Source organism: Pollicipes pollicipes, unplaced genomic scaffold, assembly GCF_011947565.3.
Source record: "Pollicipes pollicipes isolate AB1234 unplaced genomic scaffold, Ppol_2.1 Scaffold_2555;HRSCAF=2994_pilon_pilon_pilon, whole genome shotgun sequence".
NCBI lineage: Eukaryota > Metazoa > Arthropoda > Thecostraca > Pollicipedomorpha > Pollicipedidae > Pollicipes > Pollicipes pollicipes.
The window spans coordinates 5,290,524-5,315,759 of NW_023596136.1; the positions used below are offsets into that span (position 1 = coordinate 5,290,524).

Below are 25,236 nucleotides of genomic sequence, written 5' to 3' on the forward strand. Positions count from 1 at the left end.
TAACACATCCTGGGCGGGGATGAGAAGTGAATGGGATTGGATTAACCTCGACACGCGCTGGTCTGCTTGGTTCGCTTCGAGTTATCGCTGGTTTTCCTCGACATACAACTGCTACCAAGGGCAAATGACCCGAATTGCAATGACAGACTATCGCCAAGTTTGCGCTGTGCTTTTAAGTTCAGGCTTCTGGCCGTGGCAATGTCCGCGATCAATTTCAACCGCGCTACGTAGTGCTTGAATTTCGGCAGAAATATCGAAATTCAAGCACTGCAATATGTAATCTCCCAGCTTTGTGGACCGTCTATTTGCCAGAATGCGAGAGGTTGTCATCGAGAGTTAACAAAGGAAACGCATATTTTGCAAGCCTTCAGCGTGGGTTGTGTGGAGAATGTAGCGTGGTAATATAGACCTGCCATTCCTAAACATGACGATAGGCACGCAGTGGTTTCTTTCAAACGTTATGTCTGCACGGCACTCGTTTAAGTATGTCTCTGACGGATGACAGAGGCAATCGCACGCAATTTGTGTGTCTGTAGGAAAATCACTGAGACCAGCGATTTAATGAAGTCATGAATGATACCAAAGCATATATTGATCCTAAGAACTGAAATGGCCATCGACAACTTCATTTACAACCAAGTCCAGATGTTCTATTCCACAAAGATTTTTGCACACCGTCCTGCTCGATAAGGCTTCCTATCACTTCCTTGACTTCCACTTCCAACGCTCGCAACCCCTGCCCTCCGATAGAACAACAAGTGTCCACCTTGTGAAGCAAAGGTCCTCGTGACCTTCAGATGATCAGATGCCTGAGCTTCAGAACTCGCTTTGTTGCTGATAGATTGCCGTCGCTGACGAAGGACAGGCCCGGCTGAAATTGCGCCCGAGTGTCTTCCTGGTTGCATCCGTGTCCCTGCGCCTGCACCCATGACATTGTTTTTGCCTGGAGCCATTCGCCTGTGCACGCTTTTTGTTCCGAAACGCAACGTCCGCGCTGCGGGGGGAGAGGGGGGGCAGCGCTCGCTCTGTACGACCTTCCGTCGCCTCGTAAAACCCGGTGACCAAGGCTTACGAGGCGCCCATTGTGCAGTTTCCTGTTACCCGAGCAAAATCGGATTCAGAGGCCGCTCTGTATTTTGAGGTTGAGAGAAGCCTTCTTTCGCGACCAGTTTGAAGCCAGAATAATGCTCCTTTCTTAACAACTAGTGCTTATGTAACGTCCCCAGCAGAACATTCGACTTGACGCTGGAGCTGGACAAACTGACCTCCGTCGGGCCATGCAAGTCACCGCCATTACCACGGGTGTTAATGCAGCGGCCCTGACATTGCCACGCGCCAGCGGCCGAGTGGGTCAAGCGGACCTGGATCAGCGCGTGCTACACCGCAGCGCTGGCCGATTATCACATGAAGGGCTGCCTCGGAGTGTGCAGGTTCATGGCCAGTCGTACCCCGACCCCCAGCGATGGCGACGCGCTGTTTGATGGGCCATGGCTGTGTCGGTGCGCCTGGAGCGCAGCTAGTTCAGCCGTGATCGCAAGAACGTCCTCGAAGGTTGGTCCAGATAGCACATCGGCTGCTGCATAACCTCACGTGCTAATGGTTCTGGATACGGACGCCCAAGTATACCAGTCGTTATAAGTGAGATTGCTTCATCACATGTGATGCTCGCTTCAGTTTCTTCAAATGTGAAACATTCCCTTTAAAGTAAGCGCAAATACTAACACGGTAGGGATCTCGAGGGCTGATGGTTTTGGCTGCCGACAAGTATCATTCCATTCACTTTTCTATATCGCCTCTGTGTTTCTCCCTCCGGCATTTGTCTGAAAAGGATTTGCCACACTGTGGGCTACTTGTAGTTAACACCTAGAATGCTGCAGCATCTGCTCATAATTCACTTTTTTGTTTCGTCCCCAGCAGATCGCTTATGATGCTGCAGCATTTATGCGAAGTCTTGCCTCCAACGTGGGCTGTATCAGAAAACCATACACCATGGCGTGGTCGCACTATTCCGCAAATGAGAACCAGAATATCATAGATTTGGTGGGATGAGCAGGGTGTCATAAATTGTTGTTTTGGCTTGCGTATGTTGTTTTAGTTGGAAAAGCTCTTTTGGAATCACAACTTTCCGGTCGTTCTAGCTCTACCTTATCCAACTCAACACACATAACAGCTAGAAAGTATGCTGTACAACTTGTCAAGTGACAGCCCGATCGTGTGAAAGGAGCTAGAATAGTACGAGGTCACACACGTACTATGATGGCGGTGGCAGATACCAATGCACATGATCATTGCGGGGAAATACGATGGACCCTGAAATGCCAGGATGCCGATACATCCTGGCCGCACAGCTCCGATCTCTCAGAGTGCCAAATTTAATACTAATGCTTCTAAAATCCGGAACAATAACGGATTTATATTTATGTCCAATCTTACACACGCATCGTCTGCCAAAGTGTGTTCAAGATGCGAGTGAAACCACCTGTTTGGCGTATCTTCGGCGTTCATCTGCTGCGAGTCACTTGTGGGAGGTCTGGCTAAGGAAATTATCGGTCTTAGAGGCTAACGAAAAATTTTACAACACATAGTTTTTACATACCAATGAGACGCCTATTATGGCGTGGCGCAAGCCAGGTGATAACAGATAATGTTGTAACCATTAAGATGATAAACAAATGTGAGGGGAAACCGCCGGGTTTAGGCCCCATACGAGTACATTGAAAGTGTTAGACTCAGAGAGTTGGTTTAATTTGAGTGATGCCTACAACACCCCTTTTCTCAAGTTTTTCGTTTCCGGTGTCAACGGGTGCGATTGGTGTCAAACCATCTACCTGATCCTGTGTCAGAGTCATCTTGTAATGTCACAGCATCGATTCCGGAGTCAAATCACAATACCGTGTTGATGATTTTGGCACATCATCAACCCCGGCCAAGAATGTTCGGAATTATAGCTGGAAACTAAATGCGTTTAACTGTTTATTTTTGCACTCATGTGATACAGGCCGCTTTCGCCAACCGCGCTGCAGGTGCATAATATGCTTCATCTCACATTCCATCTACGCTTGCAGCGAACACGTTCCATTGCATGAACTGAAAACGATCATAAATATGGACATGGACGATTTCCGTTGGTTCCTCGATGACCTTGCATGACCTTTATGGGTTATGTATGGTTGACTGACTGTGTTTGAATTCGTTTATTTAAGCCCTATCCATTTATTTCATCTTTGATAGACGGTAACACTGTGCGCCGATACCACCAACAGCTGCGAAGACGCGTCAATGAAAGAGTGGCTGGTCGGCCTAGGTCGCTGAAGTTGCAAAATTTCCCGTTAGATAGTGTTATGACTCGACTCGCTGAGCCTCCGTTCTCGTTCGCAGTAATACGCAAGACGGTCACCGCCTCATACACGCTTTATTGGATTTCCTTATAGCTTTTTCATTTACGTAAGTTGTTACGTGCATTCGGGAGGAACATCATTCGCATAGATAAGAAAGCCAGTGGTAATAGCCTTATTCCTCGGAGGAAAACCATAAGAATGAATAAATAGATGCCTTGATATTTCGGCAACATGCTTGCATCGAAACAATACCAGAAGTGAATATAAGTGAATTCACTTCTGCTATTGCTTCGATAAAGGCATGCTGCCGAAATATCAACGCATCTACATGTCTATTCATCTGGTTTTTCTCCGAGGAATAAAGTTTTATACCTACCGACTTTTTCACTTATGTTGAGAATGTACAATCGTATAGCATAAAGTATACATATGCGAAATGTCGTGATTCCTCACAATTACAGTGCAGCTTATTGACTCCACTATAATTATATTTTCAAAGCTAGCGATACGTTACGAACATTTTCAAAAATCTTGTTTCTTGAGCGAAACAAAAAGTCATCAGCATACTGAGACTAGAAGAATGGCACGGCGGCGGCGCTGTTAGAGAGCATAATTCAACGGAACAATGTCAATGAATAGCGGAAGTGCTGGGGAACAATTACGATGACGCCGAACGACATCACAAGTCATACCGACTAGCTGAGGGGTGCAATACCTAGCATGACCAGCACCACACATGCGGAGGCGCATTAGCTCAAATGGGACGCAGATAAACTTAAGCAACATCCTTAAACAGAAGCACATCGTGAGAAGTCTGGAAAGGGGAGAAGGGCTGACGTATTCGCTATCTTGGTTATTCAGGTACTAGCATGAGCGCACCTCTAATGTTTTCAAAAAGACATTACATGCACTGGATAAAATACAGGGAGCCGATGGTGCGAATTTGGCTGATGTGTGCAATGCATTGCGGATACGCACGAAAGAATCGATTAAATACATGTAAAATACAACATTGGTGAAATCTCGATCAGCCAGGATGAACAGGAATAAAAAGAATTATACTTGTAGAAACCAAGAAAATGTTTTTTTTTTAACCTTTCCATTAGTTCTGATCTCTAATTACGACGATAAATGTTCCAAAGACTGTTGGGAAATGGAGGTCGCAGTCAGTGAAGAACAGACATGATGCGGGAGCCCACGGCCTTACGTGACCCATCGTCATCCAGATTCGAGTAGAGATGGCGTTGCCCACCGAAGCGCACCTGGCTTTCCACTGGTCTGGTCGGGACTGGGACACACGTCTTCAAACTGGTCCGCCATGCGTCCTTGATCGGGCTCTGACGCGACTGTCTTGCATGCCTGTCTGCGCTTTATCTTTCCAAGCACTAAGCGGCACTTCCCGGAACGTGCAGGGGCCTCCTCTTCCACCCAGCTCTGAGCTGGCGCCGGTGACGCCCGACTGGCCGCCTCCGGGCACGCCTCACTGAGCGCCTTGACCTGGGCCGCCTGTCGCCGGCCGGCCGCGGCGCCGGCGGCCCCTGACCGGTCAGCGGCGGCGCCGCGGCGTCCCAGCGCCCAGGGAGCCGTGACCGCCGCCGCGCGGCGTGGGAGCGCTGGTCCGGCGCCTCCCAGGCCCGTCACGGCTGTCGCAGCTGGCGCCGCTGCCGGCCCAGCCGGCGCGCCCGAGCGTGCCGCCGGCCGCCCACCGATCGCGAGCACCGACGGTAATGGGCGCGGCGGCGGACGGCGTGGGCTGCCGCTGCGGCGGACGGCGTGGGTTGACGCGGCGGCGGACGGTGGTCGCGGTCACCGCCCGGCGGCGCGTGCGAGGCTCGCGTGGAGCCGGCGCGCCATGGCTCGCAGGCACGCCAGGCCAGACATGCTCGCTGTCACGTGTGCCATTTGCTGGGTGGTGAGAAGCGGAACCCGGAGCCGACTTGTCGCCGGTCCCCAGCTGTGGGAGGCGGCGTCGTGTTTCGAGCACGCTGCGCAATGACATGGCTGGGCCCTTCCGAGTGGCTGACTGTGCTCAATGCTGCCGTGCCGCAGCCAGCGCTCACCTTCCAGTGCCAGTTGCAGGCCGACTAAGTAAAGAAGTGGTCAAGGGCGCGTCGCAGCAGCCAGGGTTTCCCGCTCAGGGATGAAGGGCTTCGGTTAAGTGACTTCGGTCAAGCGGCTTCGGTCTAGAGATGGCGTCCAAGTTTCACAAGCAGCAGACGCGGTCGAACGGCGTCGTGTGCCAAACCAGGAGAGACCCGGGCCTGGTTATTCCCCGTCTTCAGGAGCTGAGACCTGCCTGAGGGGTCGTCTGAAAATGTGATCACCAGAAGGGACTGTCGGGCAGACAAACTAGTGATTGATGCATGTTGGGGTGTGTCGTTGAATTACTGATGCACGACTTGATTATTTCCCAAGTGCGCAAAACACTGCGTTTTCGTTTTCAACGTTCCAAGAAGCGAGTGTCGTCGTCCACAGCACTTGCAACAGGATGAATGTTGAGCTGTAGCTGTTGGCCCGGACTCAGCACGGCGTCAGATGCAATGTCAGACACTGACTGGGTGACCGTGATCCTACTCCAAACCCGTCACCGGCGTCTGAGCGCTCGCTTAGCACCGACGCTGAAAGTGCTTCTTCCGAGGAATAAACAACCGTCCCCGGTTCATGTCCAGAGAGCTCCATGGCTTGTGATCGTTAGAGCGTGGCTTAGCCCGCATCTCCCACCGCTTGCCCGGTTAAAGCCAGACATGGTTCAATGGCACCGCACCAGGCGGCGGGGCAGTGATGCAGAACGGCTCACTGGGCGCCAGTCAGTCGGGACTGAGAGGAATCTGGCCAGTTCGTCCCGGAAGCGTGCCTGGACCCCAGAAGGTCTCGCTGCACTTCCGTCATCGCCGCCACCGCCGCGTGTCCAGGCCTTTAAAGCTTGGCTTAACGGCGAAGGATGCTGATTACTGCACGGTTATCCGCATGAGTTGCTGTTGATCATGAGAGAAGGAAAACGGGTCATGCATATAAGAGGTATCGTTGCAGCTAACGGCGCGTGCGCCATTCTTGCGCCGAGTTCTGCCAACTAAGCCTTTTGTGGCGCAGCTGACAATGGCGTAGTTTTGCAAATGAGTTGGGGACTTAACTGTGAAAAATGACGAAACCTATCCCGAAATTAGGCCGGCAAACGGGGTTCTCCCCGGATTTTGTCCACTTTTCTCATTTCGAATGTTTATCAAAGTAAGGGAAGGGACTGGGGCTCCTCCAACTAAATAGGAACCACACCCCGGCAGCCGCCCATCGCCCCACTAAGTATGCATCCTTGATTGTGTGTAAATATTTAAACAGCGTGGCACCATGGAATAACTGCTAGTTCATGACCGGCATATGACAGCACATTGTACTTGTACAGGTTTTGGTTGTCCAGTTTGCTGAACGTAATCCGCAAAAGAAAGCAAATTAGTAACAGTTCAGCATACGTCCTGTTGTTTCAAGCGCTGTAGATGACAACATTGACTTCCTGGAAACGTGGTAGTGTTTTACGCGCTTAGGAAATGATGTTCGCCATGCATTAACGATTCAACGACGACGGGCCCCACCGTGCATTAGTCATTAGCATGATGTCTGCAGAACGGGTGACCACGCCTTCAGACGACCCCTCATGCACATTTGAGCTCTCTCTGGAGACGGCAAATAACCATGTGCGGGTCTCACCTTGTTTGGCACGTGACACCTGGCACGCCCGGATCTTGAAAACTCTTTGGTTCCACACATAATCGGTTTAGGCCCATGTCATCCTCGTGTACGTGAATCCTCGTGTCCAGTGCCGATATTCAACCTATCTGTAGTTCGTAATATCGAAATTTCGTAATGTTGATATTTCGTGGTGTTTGTATTTTGAGGAGTCAATATTTTGCGTGCCGACACTTTGCAGTGTCGGTGTTCTCGTAGTCGATACGGTGTGTCAGTGTTTTGAGTTCGATATTTTGTCTGCCGATATGTAGCGGATCCATTTTGTTTCCGTATTTCCCACTCTCTCCCTGGAATCAAATCCAGAGGGGTGACCAGACCGACAGACTTTTTAAAAACAAAAAATTGTCTAAGCAGATTATTTAAAAAGGCTGTCAAAAGGAGCACTAGGGTGGGCTAGGGGTACGTGAAGGCTCGAGCAGTGGGCTTGGCCAAACTTGACGTCAGAGCTTGTCCTTCCCTATTAAAAGTCCTTGACGGTACCCCAGCCGGCACGTAATGATGGGTGCAAAATCATTGCATTTGTGCGAAATGCAACTGAACAAATTACGCATAGGATACGTTTCACACAATTTTACACAATCTACAATTTTGCAGGATGAGTGGTGTGTATTGCACGCCATTGTTTGTAGCCCATGCCATTATGTACCATTGCAGTTTATTTATCATTGCGAGGTATCATGAAAGTCACTATATACAGTCCAGCATAGTCAATGCGAGGCACCATTGCAGTTCGTATGTTCCATTAGCGCTGGGCTTGGCACCACCTTATCCTGTGAATGGTCAAAGAGCAGCTATAAAACAGGGCAATGCAAGTCATTCCAAGTTGGGAGGGGTTTGAAAATTTTTGGTCATTTCTTTGCTGTCAACGCCCAGGGCCAGTATTCAATTTTCAGAAAGTTTGGGCACGATTTCTCTTACCCTCCTAGTCCCTGCGCGACTCCCTCTTCAACTTCTTCAACTTCACAAAAGGGCACTGACTCGGCGGTTTGCAGCGAAGTAAGTCATATAATGACGACGGGACCCAGCGGTGTAGTTTCTCCTTCACGTGAGTGGTTAGCTCCAGCCCCCAACGTTGAGAACAAAAATTGGCCAAATTCATGGATAGAGCCACGTGATGGCGCATTTTCTGAGAGGTTTTTGCCATTTTCATGGCTCAGCCCCCCCCCCGCCACCAACTCATTTTGAGGCATTTCTCCTTGTTGAGACTACTAGCTTTGTAACTGCAGAGTCGTCTTCTTGACGACTTTCAGGCGTGTCTCTTTACTGGTAACGGGTTCCGTGTGTTGTTGAAGACGAGCGAAACGACGCTGGTGTTCGCCACGCATCCATGATAGGTGCTGCCATCTGTATTGTGGGTTGGTACTAACGCCTAATAATTTGTCCACAGGCAACACGATCGTTACCATCTATATCCCGAAGGAGCAGGGCGAGGATCTGGCGTATCTGACCGACAGCGGGATTGAGGTCTCCATGCAGATAACACCCGGCAAGCACTTCAGCTACTCGGTCACCAACCTCAACAAGTGGGTGCCAGAATGAACGCGGGGCGCTGGATGAGAGGAGGTTGCGCCCAAGGGACAACCACGGTGTGCCTGAGACGAGTCGCGAAATGAGCACATTTTGAAAATATTTAAAAACACTCTTCGGGTCTTTTTGTTTCTCTAGCTGAACGGATGAGATGGCCGCAGTTAGTACGTGGAGGCCGCGTATCACCGTCAAGCAATAGGTGTCAACGTAACGCTACTCCATTTGGTGTCGGGACCGGCCCAACCACGTTCTATCGGTTAGCAGCTCTATAGACGACCACTGCAGACATTTTCGAACGCGCTGTGTGATTGCAAATGTTTGTCTGTTTCGGCATGAACAGATAGGTGTGGGGAGCTTTCAAATGAAGGCTGCGCCGGCCGCCCAGAGGTTGTTTGTCTGTTTTTCGTTGTTGGCGTAGTTGTCACCTGTGTGGTCTTTTTCACGCCTTTCTTTGTTTTATTTGCTCCTGATTTAGAAATATTTGTATTCTTGAACAGCTGTTTGTGCGCCAGTCTTTATTAATATTCCTATGGCACAAGCCTTGACTTTTGATGACAGAAAGCGCATCAACGTCCATTTTACCTACGTTTGCAGGCCAAAAACTACGCCCAGCACACGGCCCGAGCGACCCCCTGTGATGTCATTGTGGACGAGGGTACCGCTGACAGCAGCCAGCCCATTTGTATGTTTCGCGTGATCCGTCCCGAGTGATCGCGCAGACGTCCCAGTGAGCGTGCTAGATATACAGACTCATTGGCTTGACGTCAACCCCTGATGCTCGCGCCCACTGTGGACATAACGCCAACCACTACTGGTGACACCCACTGCAGACACGACGTCAACGCCTGGTGTTGACGCCCACTGCAGGCACGACGCCAGTCCCTGATGTTGACGCCTACTGCGGACATGACGGCAACCCCTGATGCTGACGCCCACTACGGACGTGGGCCAACCCTGGTGCTGACGCCCACTGCGGACCTGACGGCAACCCCTGGTGCCGACGCCCAGTGCGGACATAACGCCAACCACTGCTGGTGACACCCACTGCAGACACGACGGCAACCTCTGATGCTGACGCCGACTGTGGACATAACGCCAACCACTGCTGGTGACACCCACTGCAGACACGACGCCAATCCCTGATGTTGACGCCCACTGCGGACATAACGGCAACCCCTGGTGCTGACGCCCACTGCGGACATGACGACGGCCGCCGACGCTGACCTCCCCAGGCCCGGCAGGCCACGCAGCTTCTGGGTGCTCATCTTTGGCAAGGTCTGCACGCCGACGCAGAGTGCCGCAGCCTGCGGTATCCTGTGAGTGGGCGGCGAAGCCGGGACGGCCCGCGCGGTGTAGACGGACCCTGCATCACACCAGTCATGACTGTCTTTTCGGACAGACCTCGTATCGGACAGCCAGCGTTGTCAGAGCACGACGTCAGATGTTGTAGCACACTATAGCGCTAAAGTCTTCAGATTATGGTGCACATCCTCACCGTAGACTTGCAAAAGAAGTCGTATGAGCGTATGAGCGTCTCAGAGTGTAGCGCCTTAGAGTAGCCAAGGCCGTAAGATCAGAGCGCTTCACATCAAATCAGAGAGTCAGAGCTGCCGCGTCGGAGCGCTCATATCAGAGTACCCAGTGTCGTCCGCTCCAGGCGGATGAAGAGCGCAGGACCTTATTCCGGCTAGCCAGCTTGATAGGCGACAGGCGACAACGCAGGAAATTAGCTCACGAATAGGCGAGGTCATCGTGTCGATGTATGCCCTAGTCGCGGGGACTAGCATCACTGGTCAGGGTGGCGAAGCGGCCGCTGACATCTTCTCCTTGTTGTCGACTTGTCATATTCTTATCCTGTCAACAAATCGTGACAAAAATGAAATGTGGAATGAAAGTGAACTGCGAAATGAAATGAATGAATGAAGTGAAATACGCACACTCCTTGCACATTGGCAATCAAATTGGCCCATTTCCCTGCGGTAGCTGCACATTGCACTTGACGGGTCACGCACAAGGTGGAAACGATGGAAGCCTCTGGAGAAGATAAGCAGCTGACCCCGGACGGCGTATTTGAGCTACGCCAATATTAGCTGATGTTTCAATGATCAGATAAGTCTGGAACAGCGTATAAAACATGCATATCGTGCTGGTGGATCAGTAGCAAGTCACAGGGTTTCATGTTTGTCGACATGTTCCGTCGGGGCGAAGAAATTCCGTATGGGTCAACAGCCTTAGCACAAGCCTCAAGCACACTGACAGAATGGCCACTAACGTGATCTGCTATCGGGCTGAATGAGGTCGAATCTGTTATCACGCGCCGTTAGAATGCATGCCTGCCATAAACATGTCGCGGCATACCTACTGAAGTATTTCAGGCGTCCTTTGGCCGCCATCTAACTCACAGTGATGAGTCCGCTGCTTGATGCGATTTGCTTGAGGACGGATGCAAGCCGGTGGCGTGCCATCCGAGATATGACGTGAGACTGCCAGGTGACGTCCGCTAGCGGCAGCACACTGTGACCTGTGCCTGGAATTGTCGGCTGCGACGCACGCCGCGGCGATGTCGCTGTCCGTGCATGATGACCTCTGTGGAACGCGACGGCCATCGCCGCTGGCACCGACAGGCCCCTACAGCTGCCATCGGACGAGCAACCACTGACGATATTTGCGATTGCCTTGTAATGGGATGGCGTGCTTGGCCTGGTATGTGTACGAACGTCGATAAATGATTAAGGATAGAGGTTAGGCGGCAGCATACCATTGATCAATAGCAAATGCCGCTCAAAATGGAACTGGACTTTGCAATATGATCAGCCTTTTATCCGGGAGGGGGATCACAAAATGGAACGACTCATTAGCGATTGACATAGGATTACATCAATGCCGGATGCCCTCATGCTTATCCCTACTTTGGAAGTATTTTTCGGATTACAGCATTCAGTGAGCTGTGGTCAATTATCTGAACCTTTTGAAGTATATTCAGAAATAATTTAGTAATGTAGTTCGGAGACCCTTTTTTGATATAATGCGCCAATGCTGAAAATGGGTCGACATCCAAACAAAACCGAACGTAAGCAAGCAAATGTGACATCACACGTGGTTCAAGACGCGGATGTCCGCCGCGTTTGTGCACGTATAGCGATTCAATCATACCGCGAGCTATTCATGAGTCATTATAAAACCTGTGATCAGATAAAGACAAAGTCATTCCCATCCTACAGTCTTCCGAAACAACTGAAAACGCTGCAAATCGTGGGGATTTCGGGTCATATTCAAAGCTGGAAGACACGGGTTATCAATAAAGCATATTGACCTACCTAGGCATGTCGATAAATATACGACATTTATGGCGCAGCGGGCCCGATCGTAGACGGTCTGCAGATTCCTACTGCTGGTCGTGCAACAGCGCAAACCTGAAAAGAAAAGATGGTCATTGAACGCGCGATCGCATCTAGGGCCCCCATGAACAAAGAGCCAAGAACGAGCACATGCTAGCAGTTATCACTTTTAAGGCTGAAAATCTGGTTTTCAGAGCAGGTTCTATCCAACCTTTCTTTTTATCCACCCAGCCTCCGCAGGCGTGGCTCCACTCTAAACGCTTGTCTCGGCTTAGAGTGGGCCTTAGCCGGAACATGGCTTTGGCCTCTATTAGCCTACGCTCTTCTCTGAAAGGCCTGTTCCGGACCAGGATGTCCGCTTCTGTGCAAGGCATGTCCTCCCGGCACGCCGCAACGTGTTCAACAGCCGCTGACTTTTCCAAGCGTACTTCAACCAGTGTCTCTGACTGCTCTTTAGGTCCTGTTGAAAGCAGGTAGCAGCTGTTCCTTTCATGCTGTTATTGGTTTACGTAGAGCAGCAGCAAGTATTTGAAAATATGTCCACAGTTGACAGCAAAAGTTTGACACATTTTTTCCAGATATTACACAATAGCCTGGTAAACCTCTTATTTGAAGCCAATTGGAAAGGCTCATTCGGGAAAAGGATTTTTACTATGTTGAATATGAAGTGCATCGCGTTTGATGGATATCAGTACCGCATTTTGAAATATTTTCCCTACACTTCTGTTACGCAGAACAATTGACTTGAACAGCTCCTTTTCCCTCGTGGTTTTGGAGCCCATCACATAACGGTCGCCTGTGACGTCATTCTCTGAAGAAGAGTGCCCATTGGGCAGTTGCAGACCAGCTGACCCTGGCTAGCTACCCGTTACTGTCTCGTCGGTCCTATCGCCCCGCATCTGCGAACCCCCGAATTTGATTGGAGGCCTCGTCTGCCGCTCCCGCAGCACGTGTAGTCACGTGCCGTGCGTCACTGACACACGGCGGGCGTCGGCGGGGAGGGGGACGTCACATGACCTCAACGGCGCGCGGCTGGGGACGTTCTCGACCGCCGTGGGCTGCCGCACGTCGTCGGGATCACACCGTCCAGGCGTGGTCAGGGGCGGGCCCTCCTCAGCAGCGGAGCCTGCGGCGAGCCTCAGCCGTGGGGCTCTCATCAGTTCAACTGCGGACGTCTGGGCGACTCTCGCATCACGAGTGGCGACCGGCCGCGGTGGCGGACGCCGTGGCCGACCCGAGAGGAGACCCCCCGCGCGTCCAGACCCCGGCGCCGGCTCGGCAGGAGGCCGACGTCAGCATGTTCCACTATTGCAGGACGTCGGTGCTGTTCGTCTCCGTGTCATTCATCCTGCTGATGGTCATCTCGCTGGCCTGGCTCCTATTCTACTACGCGCAACGCTTCCGCTACATCCACGCCAAGGACCGACTGGCGGTGAGTCTGCGAGCGAAGCCGAGTCGGAGTCGGAGTCGGAGTTCACGAACGGAGCCTGGCCGTGCCGGCCGGCTCGCAGTCACTGCTGATACTCTGGCACATGCGACCTGGCGGCCGGCCCGAATGCTGGTCGCAACCGTGTTCGGCGACAGCACTTTGTCAAAGTTGGCGGCGGCACGTTAGGATTTTAGGTCTATGACATCCATGCGAAGTGTTTAAAGTTCAGAGGCATTAGGAGCTGGGCTCCCCCGAAAGTTGTGCCGGATGTCCATACACGTGCGTGTGCTGCTGCGACCAGCCGTCCCGTGGGAGCGGCCACGGTCCCGTGCAGTCAGCGTGAGGTAGTGACCAGCGCCCCGGTGGGAAATAACGTCATTGGCCTCAGTAGGTGTTCGTGTCGAAGTTGGGATGTCAACGTCCTTCAGTGTCTCGGTCAGAGGGCCGACCATTTGTAAGCTGCTGGCCGCCGGCCCTGGCCACGGCAGGCAATGCAGTCCGGGTCTCCTTTCACGCCGGTTACACGAATGTCGCGAGTGTCCCCCCCCCCCCTTCCCTCCAGTTTGCACGCGGAGGGACACTGTATCTGTCGTTGTGCGATCAGTTGCTCATGGCCAGTGACTGCTGACCTAACTGGATACGTGCATTATCTGTTTGCGCGTTCTTGACTTGCTGCCTCACATTCCGTTCCTAGTTCCTATGCGCCCTTGAGCGGGGTCTTTGCAAAGCGCCCTGAAGCGTATATACGTCCATCTTCCTTTAGCACATATGTAGCGACGGGCAAATGTTTCCACAAACGCCAAACGTTCCCGTCCCGTCCAGCCGACGCCCATGACTCGCGAACCCGTCTGAACGCCCTCTTCCAGAAGCGGCTGACATGCGCAGCGAGGAAGGCGCTGTCGAAGATACCCGTCCAGACGCTGAAGTCTGGAGACGAGCAGCTGGACGAGTGCGAGTGCTGCGCCGTCTGCCTGGAGCCGTACCGGGTGGCCGAGCAGCTGCGCATGCTGCCCTGCAAGTGAGTGCTCCGGCGCCGGGGGTACGGCTCTGATCGTGCTACCCCACACAGCCGCCCGCTCTGTCTCCGGACCTCCTGCACCGGCCGCGCCGGTGTGCTCTCTTCTTCGGGGGATGTGGGGATGCGCTATTACTGAATGGAGTCTATGAGTTTTTAAAACAGACAGTAGTGATATCCCATTACGAGCTAGCTCGCAGTTGGAGCGAGTCTCAGGGTCAAGCGACCGGATGTTGTAGCGTCAGCGGTCCGGCCGCACCAGTAACGGCTTCCACGGACGGCTACGGCTACCCGCACGCTAGTTACAGCTATGGCTACCCGCACGCTAGCTACAGCTACGGCTACCCGCACGCTAACTACAGCTATGGCTACCCGCACGTGAGCTAACTGCTACCTGCACGCCCAATAATTGTAACGCCATGGAGCTTCTGGCAACAAGCAGCTTTGAAAGTAGCTGCAGCTACTTTTAAGCAGCAAGCTCTTTAAAAGTTGTGTTATAACGTTTTCAAGACATTTAAATGCAAGCCGTATGATTACGGTGGCATGCCTTTGCAGCTTTGCAAAGACGCCGTTGTTATTTTGCTGCTGTACTTGACTATCATAGGAAACGTGAAATTTTCGGATTGAAAAAGCAGAATACACCGCTTGGTAACGAGATCAGACCTCGGTGACCAGGCGCCGCGGCACTGTAAGATTACCTGTCAGTGGCGGGGAGAAGACCGACGATGGTACGGGAAACGGTGTGGGGCGATGTGTGCAGACTACCACGCGCGACGCGCACACATGTGAATAGTCGGCGCACTTGTGATGTGCGCCAATTCCATACATTTGTGCATCCGTGCCTGCTGCACCCATGAAAGAGGATATTTCAACGCACTAAAGCAAAGGCGACGTCTGCTTATGCTTCGGTAACATCCTTATGGGATGACTATCACGTCTGGTATGACCTCGTTCCTCACACGCCGCGAACGGCTCCCACGTGCGCGTTGTCAGCTGCATATTGATGGGTGGTACGTGGAAAAGAGGTGAGTGCATCTTAAGCCAGACGTCGTCTTTGATGTTTTCGCAGTTTCATGTCGTTACGGCAACGCGAGCCCCAGTGTAACGGCAACACGACGACGTAGTTAGCTGTAGTTAGCTGTAATACAAGTACCATTAGTCTCATCATGACAATCTATCTTGACGACCGATCTCACATTTATTTGGTAAAAGGCACTTGCAGTGGACCATTTTGCAGTCTAGGTCAAGCGTGCAAACACAACTGATTCCCATATGTTGTCCTGCCCGCTGTTGTTTTGCAGCCTTCATCCCTCAGCTGCACTGGTACCGTCACAAAGGCCCACGGACAGTTGCGGTGTTATCCGCGGCATTCTGGCGTGCCGAATTTAGGTTGGAAAGTATCCCAACATTGCAGGGATTTGCCGACACTGGGTGAAACACTCAGCGCAATTGCCGGCTTAGAGGCCCGGCAGCTTGGGGCATGGCGGTCGCGCTGAGTGCCTCTTCTTAGGCTAGAGCCGGAGGTGACCGGCGAAAGGTCAGCAGTCTGTGGGAAGCCCGCGGGCTGTGCATCACGTAGGCACGTGCAGTGCAGGCCCCCACCACGTGCAGGTTCCGGGTCGACACCACGCCCAATCCAATAAGTGTGTCGACGTCGCCAGCACGTGAGCAGCAGCTCTTCTAGGCATTCAGTCGCGTCGCGGCTCTTGACCTTCGGCGCAGAACATCACGTTTACGCCCAGGGCATTATAACGGACAGTGTCCCGCAAGTAGGCACTTGGGGCGGGGAATATTATCTGTTATAGTTTTGGTGGGAGGTTTATGTTAACACCGCATCTAACGCCGGTTGGAGCTAAAGGTTTCGTAACTCGGAATTCCAAGCATTTGGCTTCCTTGAAGGACGCGTTGTACAAAAAACTCTCTGTAACCTCCCCGGTCGCGAAGTCACAAAATGGACTGGTTTCGGCAGATGATGCCAACTGGTTTGGTTGGAAACGGCGTGAACTGACTTGGGCTGCCTGTGCCCTTTCTTCCGCTCCAAGGTCGCAGTTGTCGGACTCGGCCTCGCCTTGTAGAGAGGGAACCACGTCGGCCCCAGGCGGCAGGTCGCTTGCTCTCCAGCGCACGCTTCGGCGTCGAATGGCGGCCCTGTCGGGCTCCGTGCTGGTGTGGTTTATAGTGCGGCCACGTCTTGTGGCCAATCGGTCCTCTCGTCACGCGGCCTGCTGATGATCAAGCGCATGTCGAACGTGGTCGCTGCCACCGCGTCTCTAAGTGGTACGATGAGGCGGCCAATATTGACCAGGGCGATGTGTACATGCTTGATGGACGTCTAATGTTTGTCAAAATGGGATGTCCGATGTTTGTACATTTTGTGATGAACAGTTATCCTTGTTGTATACATCGAGCACGGGTAAGCTGGATTATTTATGAGCGACGATCCACCGGCATAGCTTGGTCTCTGACGATGATTACGAGGCGTGTGCAGGTGTAGCCAAGTTGGAGCGACGGTGGGGACGCTCTACAGGCTATGTAAAAATATGAATGTTGGGCAGTAGCTATATTATACCTTCATCGATCTGCGTGAAAGATTGCGACGGTTGGCAGCCTGGAGTTGAATGCGGAATTTGTTTCCGGTCATGATAATGGCATATGATCAGGAGCGCAAAATTTCTGCATGTGTCGTGAAGTCATCCCTTGAAAAATTGTGTGTGCCATGTCAGCATGTAGGATCATGACAGCTCTTGTGGAATTGTATGACACCATTACTCAAATATGAGGCGTTTAAAGAAATTTCGTAAAATGCATTTCTAAACGTTAGTTTGCGGATGTTGTGTGCTGTTTTCAAAATTCCGTGCAAAGCATCGTGATCGCTGCAGTTAAAATGGCGTAGCTGCAGTTGAAAAGGCGTAGCCGCAGTAAAAATGACGTAGCTGCAGTTAAAATGGCGTAGCTGCAGTTAAAATGGCGTAGCTGCAGTTAAAATGGCGTACGCTCCTTAGTCCATCATCGCACCATAAGTCAGCCGTTAACTTCTGCTTCCTGCACTGTATAAATATGTTGGTTTACATGTGGCTGCATATGCTGTAGGACATAATGTTAACGCCGTCACCTTTTTCAGCCACGAATTCCACAAGGTGTGCGTGGACCCCTGGCTGCTCAAGAATAGGACGTGCCCAATGTGCAAAATGGATATTCTCAAGTACTATGGCTTGGTAAGTCAATGACACCACGTCAATGAGTCACGCAGTTTCAAGCGTATGAGGCTCGATCAGTCAGCGTGACCGGGTCTGGTCCGCGCACTCACGCCGCGCAGGCGGCGTGCTCTGGTGCGCTGGGAGACCTGGAAAAGTAGCCGGATCTCAATGACTGACAAAATGTTTCGTTATCACGGATACGTGCCCACTGATCGCTTGTCTTGTGGTCTGTTGCGTCTTGCGCGGTAGCTTATCTGCGTTCGGCCGTCACCAGTCTCAAAAAAATATTGGGTTTATCGGAGTTTTGTGCTGACCTTGGCCAGTGTTGGTGGTTCCGTCGTCCGTCACGGCGTACGTGGCGAGCGATGAAACTTGCCAATATGTGAAGTTCAAGGCAGGCCATATTTTGGCATGTCATTTCCACGACTGGGAAATAAAAAAAAACCGACCGCCGGCTCCCATTCCGAAATATATGTTTCCAAAAGACGCCATCGTGGCATCTTTTCGCACATTCCCAACACATGACCCTCCTTATCCTTCCCCCCGTGCGGTTTCAAGATGAGCTCTCACACGTTGAAATCATGCAGGATATTTAGGACGGGTTCCGCATGGTGATTCGACGTTTTGATATCCGCATGTAATTTGGAGCGAACTTTTCCTCGAAAGACTTTAAGGAGTAACGAGTAATAACCGTGGTATGGCACGATAGGAGGCTGAAATTTCCAAATCAGATGCAAATAGTTTCCAGACATACTGAATTTCACTCCCCCCCCTCCCCCCCGAGTCATGATTGTCTGAATACGTGGGAATACTAGTGCTGAATCAAACCCGACCCTGGAAAGAGTGTTACTTCGGTGAAATTTTGAACAGATTCGCAGGCTGGAAACGGTCCAGAGCGGGCCGACTGCGATATTCTCCAATTTTCCTGGTCTGCTGACGCCAGGGTGGCCTGTCTCCGAGCGGTTTTTGGCGCCGACCTCAGCAAGGTCCGTTTCACCGCTCCACCAGCCAGCCCGACCGACGCTTTTTCAGTGGCGCGCTAACAGGCCGCCGCCCGCTCCGGACGGGTGTGGTACGGCGGCGCACCGCGGCCGCGAGTGGTCCCATTACCGGCTGCTACCGCCCGGCGAGTGCCGACCGCGACCGCACACGACGCCCGAGGCCCCTAACTGGCTTTGTTTCGGCCGACGGCGCGTGGTCGCCGGCCGGGCCTGCCCCGGGCGAGATGCGGTGCCCTCGACGACCGCCGGCTCTGCCGACTATCGATGGGTGCCGCTAGTCTCGGCGAGCGCACGGCGCCTGACAACGGACGCGGAGCGGGCCCAGGCAGCGACGATCACCGCTGATGTCGAGATCCGGCGCGGGCACCGCGCGCTCCGCATGCAGATGGTAACGGTCCTCGGCGGCGGCGGCTGATGCAACGGACTCTCTCCCGTCTTGGCCATCTATGCACACCAGTTATGTCCGCGTCTGGGACGGCGCATGGCGTCAGCTGCTCGGTGGTATGCGCATGAGCACGTCGGTCTTTGTCCGGCGACGACAGATGTCCGATTGCTTATGTACGGGCTACGGTGCGGTATGGAACCTCGTTTATGCAGCACTGTTATTACCGAGAACCGACATACATGGTGTTCAAGGCAGGCCATATTTTAGCGTGCTTTTTCCGCGACTGGGGAGGTAACCATAGTTTCAAATGTTTCTTAAAATTTGTCCCAATTCAAAGATATATGTTTCCAAGGACACCAACCACCAGTAATACCGACCTTTCATCCACTGGAACAGAACATCCGTGACGTCACAGCATTGCACTGGTCAGGAAATGCATCGCTTAGCACCAAGCTTCAGTCACTTTCCGAATATCGTTACGCTGTGCAGTTAGGACAGCGCGAAACCAAGACACCTTCGCCCACCTCGTTTGTTGCCAAAAAATCCGGCCTTTTCATTGAATGGGCTCCTGGGCTCAGAGTTTACGCTAGGTAGTGTTGAGTGAGCCTCGCTCACTACCATTCGGTCGTAAAATTCGGGGTTAATGGCAGAATTTGATAGCGAAAGTTAAGCGTGCTGCAGTGCTTGGCACGATCCGTCCTACCCCCTGACGTTACCTGACCTTAAGCGCGGCCGTTGCCAGCGGTCGGAAGGCATGCGGACCAGGGGCAAACAGCGATGGTCTAAAGCGATCCACACCCGCCCTTCCGTGTGCTTGGACCGGACGGCCGGCGCTCCAACCAGCTGAGCTAGCGGACGGAAGGATGACAACGTCTTTCCTGTTTGACGCGGCTGGACGTGTTCTCGGCGCCAGAGCTCGGTCAGCGAGGAGAGCATCATCCACCTGGAGCTGAACAGCCGGCCGGAGCGGCGCAGCTCGCACCTCGAGTCCGCCGTGTTCGTCGCCGGCCGACGCTCGCCGGCACGCTCCGTCAGTCGCGCCAGCCTCCAGAGCGTACGTGCCGCCCGACCGCCTGATCGAATCCCGGCCGGGTCACTTTTAGTCCCGGGCGTGGTTTTATTAAATGGAGCTGGTTGAACTTGTGTTAGGGATGGGCGCGGAGTGCGCATGATTCTCTTTTAGCTGTACGTCGCGTATCTTGTTCTGGAGATTGCCTTCAAGAGATTAAGTGACATCTTCTCCGTTCTGATTTATGCATGGAATATTTTTGTACCGACGGTGCCTTCCCCTGTACGCACTAATTGATGTCACTCGCATTGGTTGTGTGTATGAACTCATCCAGGGTATGTCTTGTGTCTACCTTTCTTACCAGACCACAACATGGACCATTGTTTAGCGGATTGATCAAAACGTTACGATGTTAAGCTGGATCCTGACCCGGCCTTAGTCGTGACCGGCCACGGGGATCTGAACCGCTGCTGCTGCTGTTGTGACACCTGTCTAGCGCGAACACGCACGACTCGAAAACTGTCACTCTTCCAATGGTGCGTGGCCTTCACGGCGCTCGCTTGCCGCGGCTCCCGGTCCCGTCGCGTCAGAGTTCCCGTCTCTGTCGCCAGATGTCCCTGGTGATGCCCAGCCCGGCCTGCGTGGAGAGCTTGCACAGCTGCGGTCTGGCAGCCACTGGCGCCCTGCCGGCGCGTTCGCGACGCATCTCGTCGGTGCTGGCGGCGGCCGCGCGCCGCGCCGAGCCGCCGAGGCGTCTTTCGGCCCCCGCCCGGCCGGCCGCCGCCGTCGCCGCCTGCCACGAGCCGCTGGGGCGCTCCCTCAGCTCGCCTGCGCCGGGCCAGGGAGCCGCCCGCAACGGCGGACGTGAGTGAAGCCGCCCCCCCCCCCCCCCTCCTGGCCCCATCCCCACCCACTCGGCCACCGGCAAGGGTATGCAAGTGGTTGGTAACGAAGCCACTTTGATTTGAAGCGTCTGCATTGTAACCCAGTGGATGTACCCAGGTGCAATTCCTCATGGCGTGACGAAGACAAATAAATGCGTGTTTCCAGTTGATGCACTCAGAGAGAATGATACTGAACTCACACTTGTCTTCGTCCGATTCACCTGCAGATATGCCGATAGACACACTCGTAAAGACGGGTTCCTCCAGGACACGTATATGTATGTGCGTATATGTATGTATGTATTATGTACTTATATGTATGTGGACATGTCACGTGTTCCCTGCTCGTGTTGTTCACTTAATCACGCGTTCGGCTTCCTTCGCAGATGATTCCTGTGCTAACGCAGAGGCCTTCAATCCGAACATCACAGCGCCGAGTCGTTGCACCTGCCACGTCCACAACAGCGCGGGGCCCTCGCGCCCCGAACCTGTCAGTCCCGGACCCTCCGGCGCGGCGCCATCCAGTCCCATTCCTTCCAGCTCGAGTCCCTCTACGCCGCGCTCGGCAAGCCCAAGCCTCTCCAGCCCGTCCAGCGTGACCACTCCCAGTCCGGTTCCCTCCAGCCCCACTCCTTCCTGCCTGAGTTCCCGCGGCTGGGTACCCTCCGGTGCGAGTGCCGCCAGTCCGGCCGCCTCTAGCGCGAGCCTCTCATTTTCGAGCGCCGCCAGTCCGAGCGACGACCTGCCCGGCGGCGTGCCCTCTAGCGAGCGTGCAGGTGGCGCCACCGGTGGCGCGTGCTCTGCACCCGGTGACGTCATCGTCATCCACGTGGAGGAGTGATCTCTGGGCCTCACATGTGGGAGCGACCTCCGGACTAAACGTTGAGGAGTAATCCTCGGAACGGACGTGAAGGATGTTTCCGGGGCAAGCTCTGAGGCCCAGAAACGGATCAAACCGTTACCTGGCTGCTCTGGTGTGCGACTTCGCTGAAACTGTCCCGGGCCTGGAGCGACCAGCCGGCAGACGGCGAAGGAGAGATGGACTCCATACCAGCAAGGGTCTTTCGGCGTACAGCGGGACACTTGGAGAGTGTGTGGGCGAATGAGGCGTCACAAGTTCAGTTGTCAAGCTTGGCTAGTGTACCAGATAACCGTGTCATCTGATCGAGAGTAAACTGTGTGCGTCATTCGGATTATGTGAGGTACGTCTGCGATCCGATGACCTCAGTGGCGCATAGTCGTAGACCGCGGAAGCAGCTCCGAGCGTTATCATGTCGCCACATTCCATGACATGTCAGCGGCGGGCTGGTCTGTTCGTGACGAACTCAAGTGATAGGGTTCAGATGAGCCTGGTCCGCGGTATTGTCTGAACACGTCCAGGACTTCGAGGTCGCCGCGTATGTTTGCTGTTCGCGATGGAGTGTCATAGTTCATAATCAACGTGCCATAGTGCGTAGGTGTAGAGCTTCATGTGAAGATCACGATCTGTCCATCATGAAAAGTAGCAGGACGCCGCTGTCAGAATGGCGGGTACCCTGGCTGCACGTCCATGTAATGCGGGATGTTGTGCGTGGCCTGAGCGCCGTTCTCCCATCCACAAGCATAGTTTTGTGGGAGGTGGATTTCGTTCGTTGCAACGATCCGTTGTAGTGGCGTTTCTCACATACTTTGAGCATTTGAACATCTATAATCACAGCTATCATTTCGTCGATGCCCGACAAAAATTGACGTATTAAAGCAAGTGCTATACTGCATGTCAATACTGTATGTCCAGGAGCTGATAGGGAGTGTATGCGTTCATGGCTCGAATATCGTCGGAAAAGGCCTGGAAAATCACGTTGTCCCTCAAACTACTACCGACACGTACCAGCATACAGCTGGCTAGCATCAGACAGCTATCAGCTTATCTGAAACTCAAGTTGTGACTGATTACAGCAATCGCTGAACTTTGCGTTGTCGTGCTCTCTCGGCGCGTCAGGTGGTAAGGTAGCTTCCATTTACGAGCTTGGTTCAAGAGCATATTACATAAGCACTAAAGCTTACAGCCCGCATATGGTCCGTGGCGGGTGGAGGGTTTGCGCATCGGAAGTGCTAACTAGTGGTTATCACGGGCCGTCAAATATTTCAGATACGAATCCGGGAATGTGTGTATATGTGGGACATGCACGTACGTTTCGAACGTTCTTCCTTAAGCTTTCCAATTCCCGCCGCTACAACACCTGATGGTACAGACTGACTGCTCCTCAACGAAAGTGGACGTGGTTGCGGCAAGATAATGTGGGTTTCATGGGAGCAATGCTATTAAATGGCACGCCACTTAATGGCATTACATTGTACGTTTTACGTATGTGCATTTGTGCGTAATGTATTACATTTGTCAGAATACTTAACTGCAACATTAGGCATGCTGTATGTCAATTTGAGCCTGAGTTGTTGCCGTGTTTGAAAAGCATAACCGATGATAACCAATATATATACATGACTGGCGCATAGTGGAACAGACCCCTGATATTTTCACACCCATTGACAAAATGACACTGACTCAATGACTCATTGACACACGTTACATTGGCACTCAGTGTACAAGGAGCGAAAACACGTACCACACACAGAGTATGTGTACTTTGTATGGATACTAGTGTCCAGATAGCAAGCAGAGATAAAGGCCAACAAAGGAATCTCTCTATGTAAAATCATAATGGAATCCTCATGTGGTCATAAAACCTACATGTATCTAGACCGCCACCAGTGACCCCGATTTGCACACATCACCGTGGAGTTCAAGTCCCGGCGGTCGAATCAATGCACACAATGTTCTTGTTTCCCAGGTTTAATGGAGGCATCGTGTTCATGCTTTTCAAGCTCGAAGCCGATTTGGTTGTCAAAGACTGATCCAGGTTTCATGTGTATTTAAACACCGTCGTGGGACTGACGCCAGACCAACGAATCAACGCACACGATGGCAGTGTTCCGAAGGTTTAATGTAGGAAGCGTAGGCAAGGTCTCGCGTAGACAGGCTCGACCTGCACACATGACTGATGGCGTATTAACGTGCTAATGTGGAATAGGCCGTCGACATTCCATTATTACCTGTGCTAAAGCACATGCCTGGGTGCGCTGTAAAGATGCCAAGCACTTAGTCAGGGGTGGTAAAAGTGTATTTTTGGTCGCCGACCGAATTTCTGCCGGCAACATTGTCCCCCAGCAGCGTAACGCGATACCTTTGACAAGATATGGCAATGGCGTCCACGCCCAGCAGCGTGATCAGAAACTGACGATCACCGAAAGCTTCTTTCATCATCGCAATTTGCAATATCATGCATAGAACCAAAACGTTCATTTATACAATGTCATTCAAGGAACGCCAGGGTTGTTGCTGCAAGGAATGCAGGCACACAGGCCCTTCACATGGGATAGTTCAATCGCAAATGCAGTCTTCTTCCACCCTCGGATCTTGCCAAGACCTTCCGGTAAAGCTTGACCTACGGCTGGATCCGCTATCCTCGACCGTGAAAAAATTGTTTATCATTCATTTTGTTCCTCAAGAATTTCGAGCATGGTTCATTATGTCATGCCACAGTACAGCACTGAGGTAGTGCCACAGCTGTTGACCCGTGCCATTACGAAATGTACCATATTGGGTGACTACTCTGGCAAGCCTGTGGGACAGCAGCTTATAGTTTATGACTGGTTACAACTGATTTAGTAATGCCAAAGGACTGTGAGTAGCAAGAATGTCATCGCATCACAATGGTTATGTCAGAGTTGACTATTAATTGCATAAATAATTCTAAGCAAAAAAATTATTGGTAGCCCAACCTTACCATCTTTACCATAGCAATGGCTATGTTTTGGTAATCAACTCATAACAACGTTACAAATTTAGTTATTTTCGCATGGCACCGCATTTCCAGGTACAAACAATAAAGTAACTACTATGCACATCACATGATATCAATGTCAGGACTACAACACTGCAAGCAACGATGGGCTGACAATAAATTATTGACAAAATCATCAAGAGCGCAGCAGCAACCGCAGCAGCACAGCATATCGTGCCATGATATTAATAATCTGCCATAAAATCTGGCGATCGCTACGTTGCGTATGTCAAACAGTCCACCAAAGCTTTCCTTACGGCCAGCAGCAAGACACAAATAAACCACCCACTAATCCGCCACTCGACACAGCCCCCGCGACTGCAATGGTCAGTTGGCGTCAGCTTTCATATGCATCGAGGCATTCTTTAGGTCTGGGTGCCAGATGCTGCCAGGTATTGCTGTCGTCATAGAACCATTCCATGACGTCATCAAACAATAACGTAATGGGGCGCATTTTTACCAACTCTGAAATTGTGTTACTTAGCGTCATTTTT

At 52.4% G+C, this 25,236-nt stretch overlaps 1 protein-coding gene across 1 annotated transcript in view; it reads left to right on the forward strand.

Annotated features, from left to right (window-relative positions):
• The window catches only part of LOC119107702 (protein goliath), a gene marked incomplete at its 3' end in the record, with an annotated part of 41,612 nt that extends 20,919 nt beyond the window's left edge, over positions 1-20,693 (forward strand). Inside the window, exons 3-8 of the mRNA XM_037231243.1 lie at positions 8,464-8,599; positions 13,256-13,373; positions 14,237-14,388; positions 17,507-17,600; positions 19,882-20,022; positions 20,589-20,693. Of these exons, the coding sequence (XP_037087138.1) occupies positions 8,464-8,599; positions 13,256-13,373; positions 14,237-14,388; positions 17,507-17,600; positions 19,882-20,022; positions 20,589-20,693 (746 nt within the window). The remainder of the gene's footprint in view (positions 1-8,463; positions 8,600-13,255; positions 13,374-14,236; positions 14,389-17,506; positions 17,601-19,881; positions 20,023-20,588) is intronic.
• Positions 20,694-25,236: the final 4,543 nt, after the last annotated feature.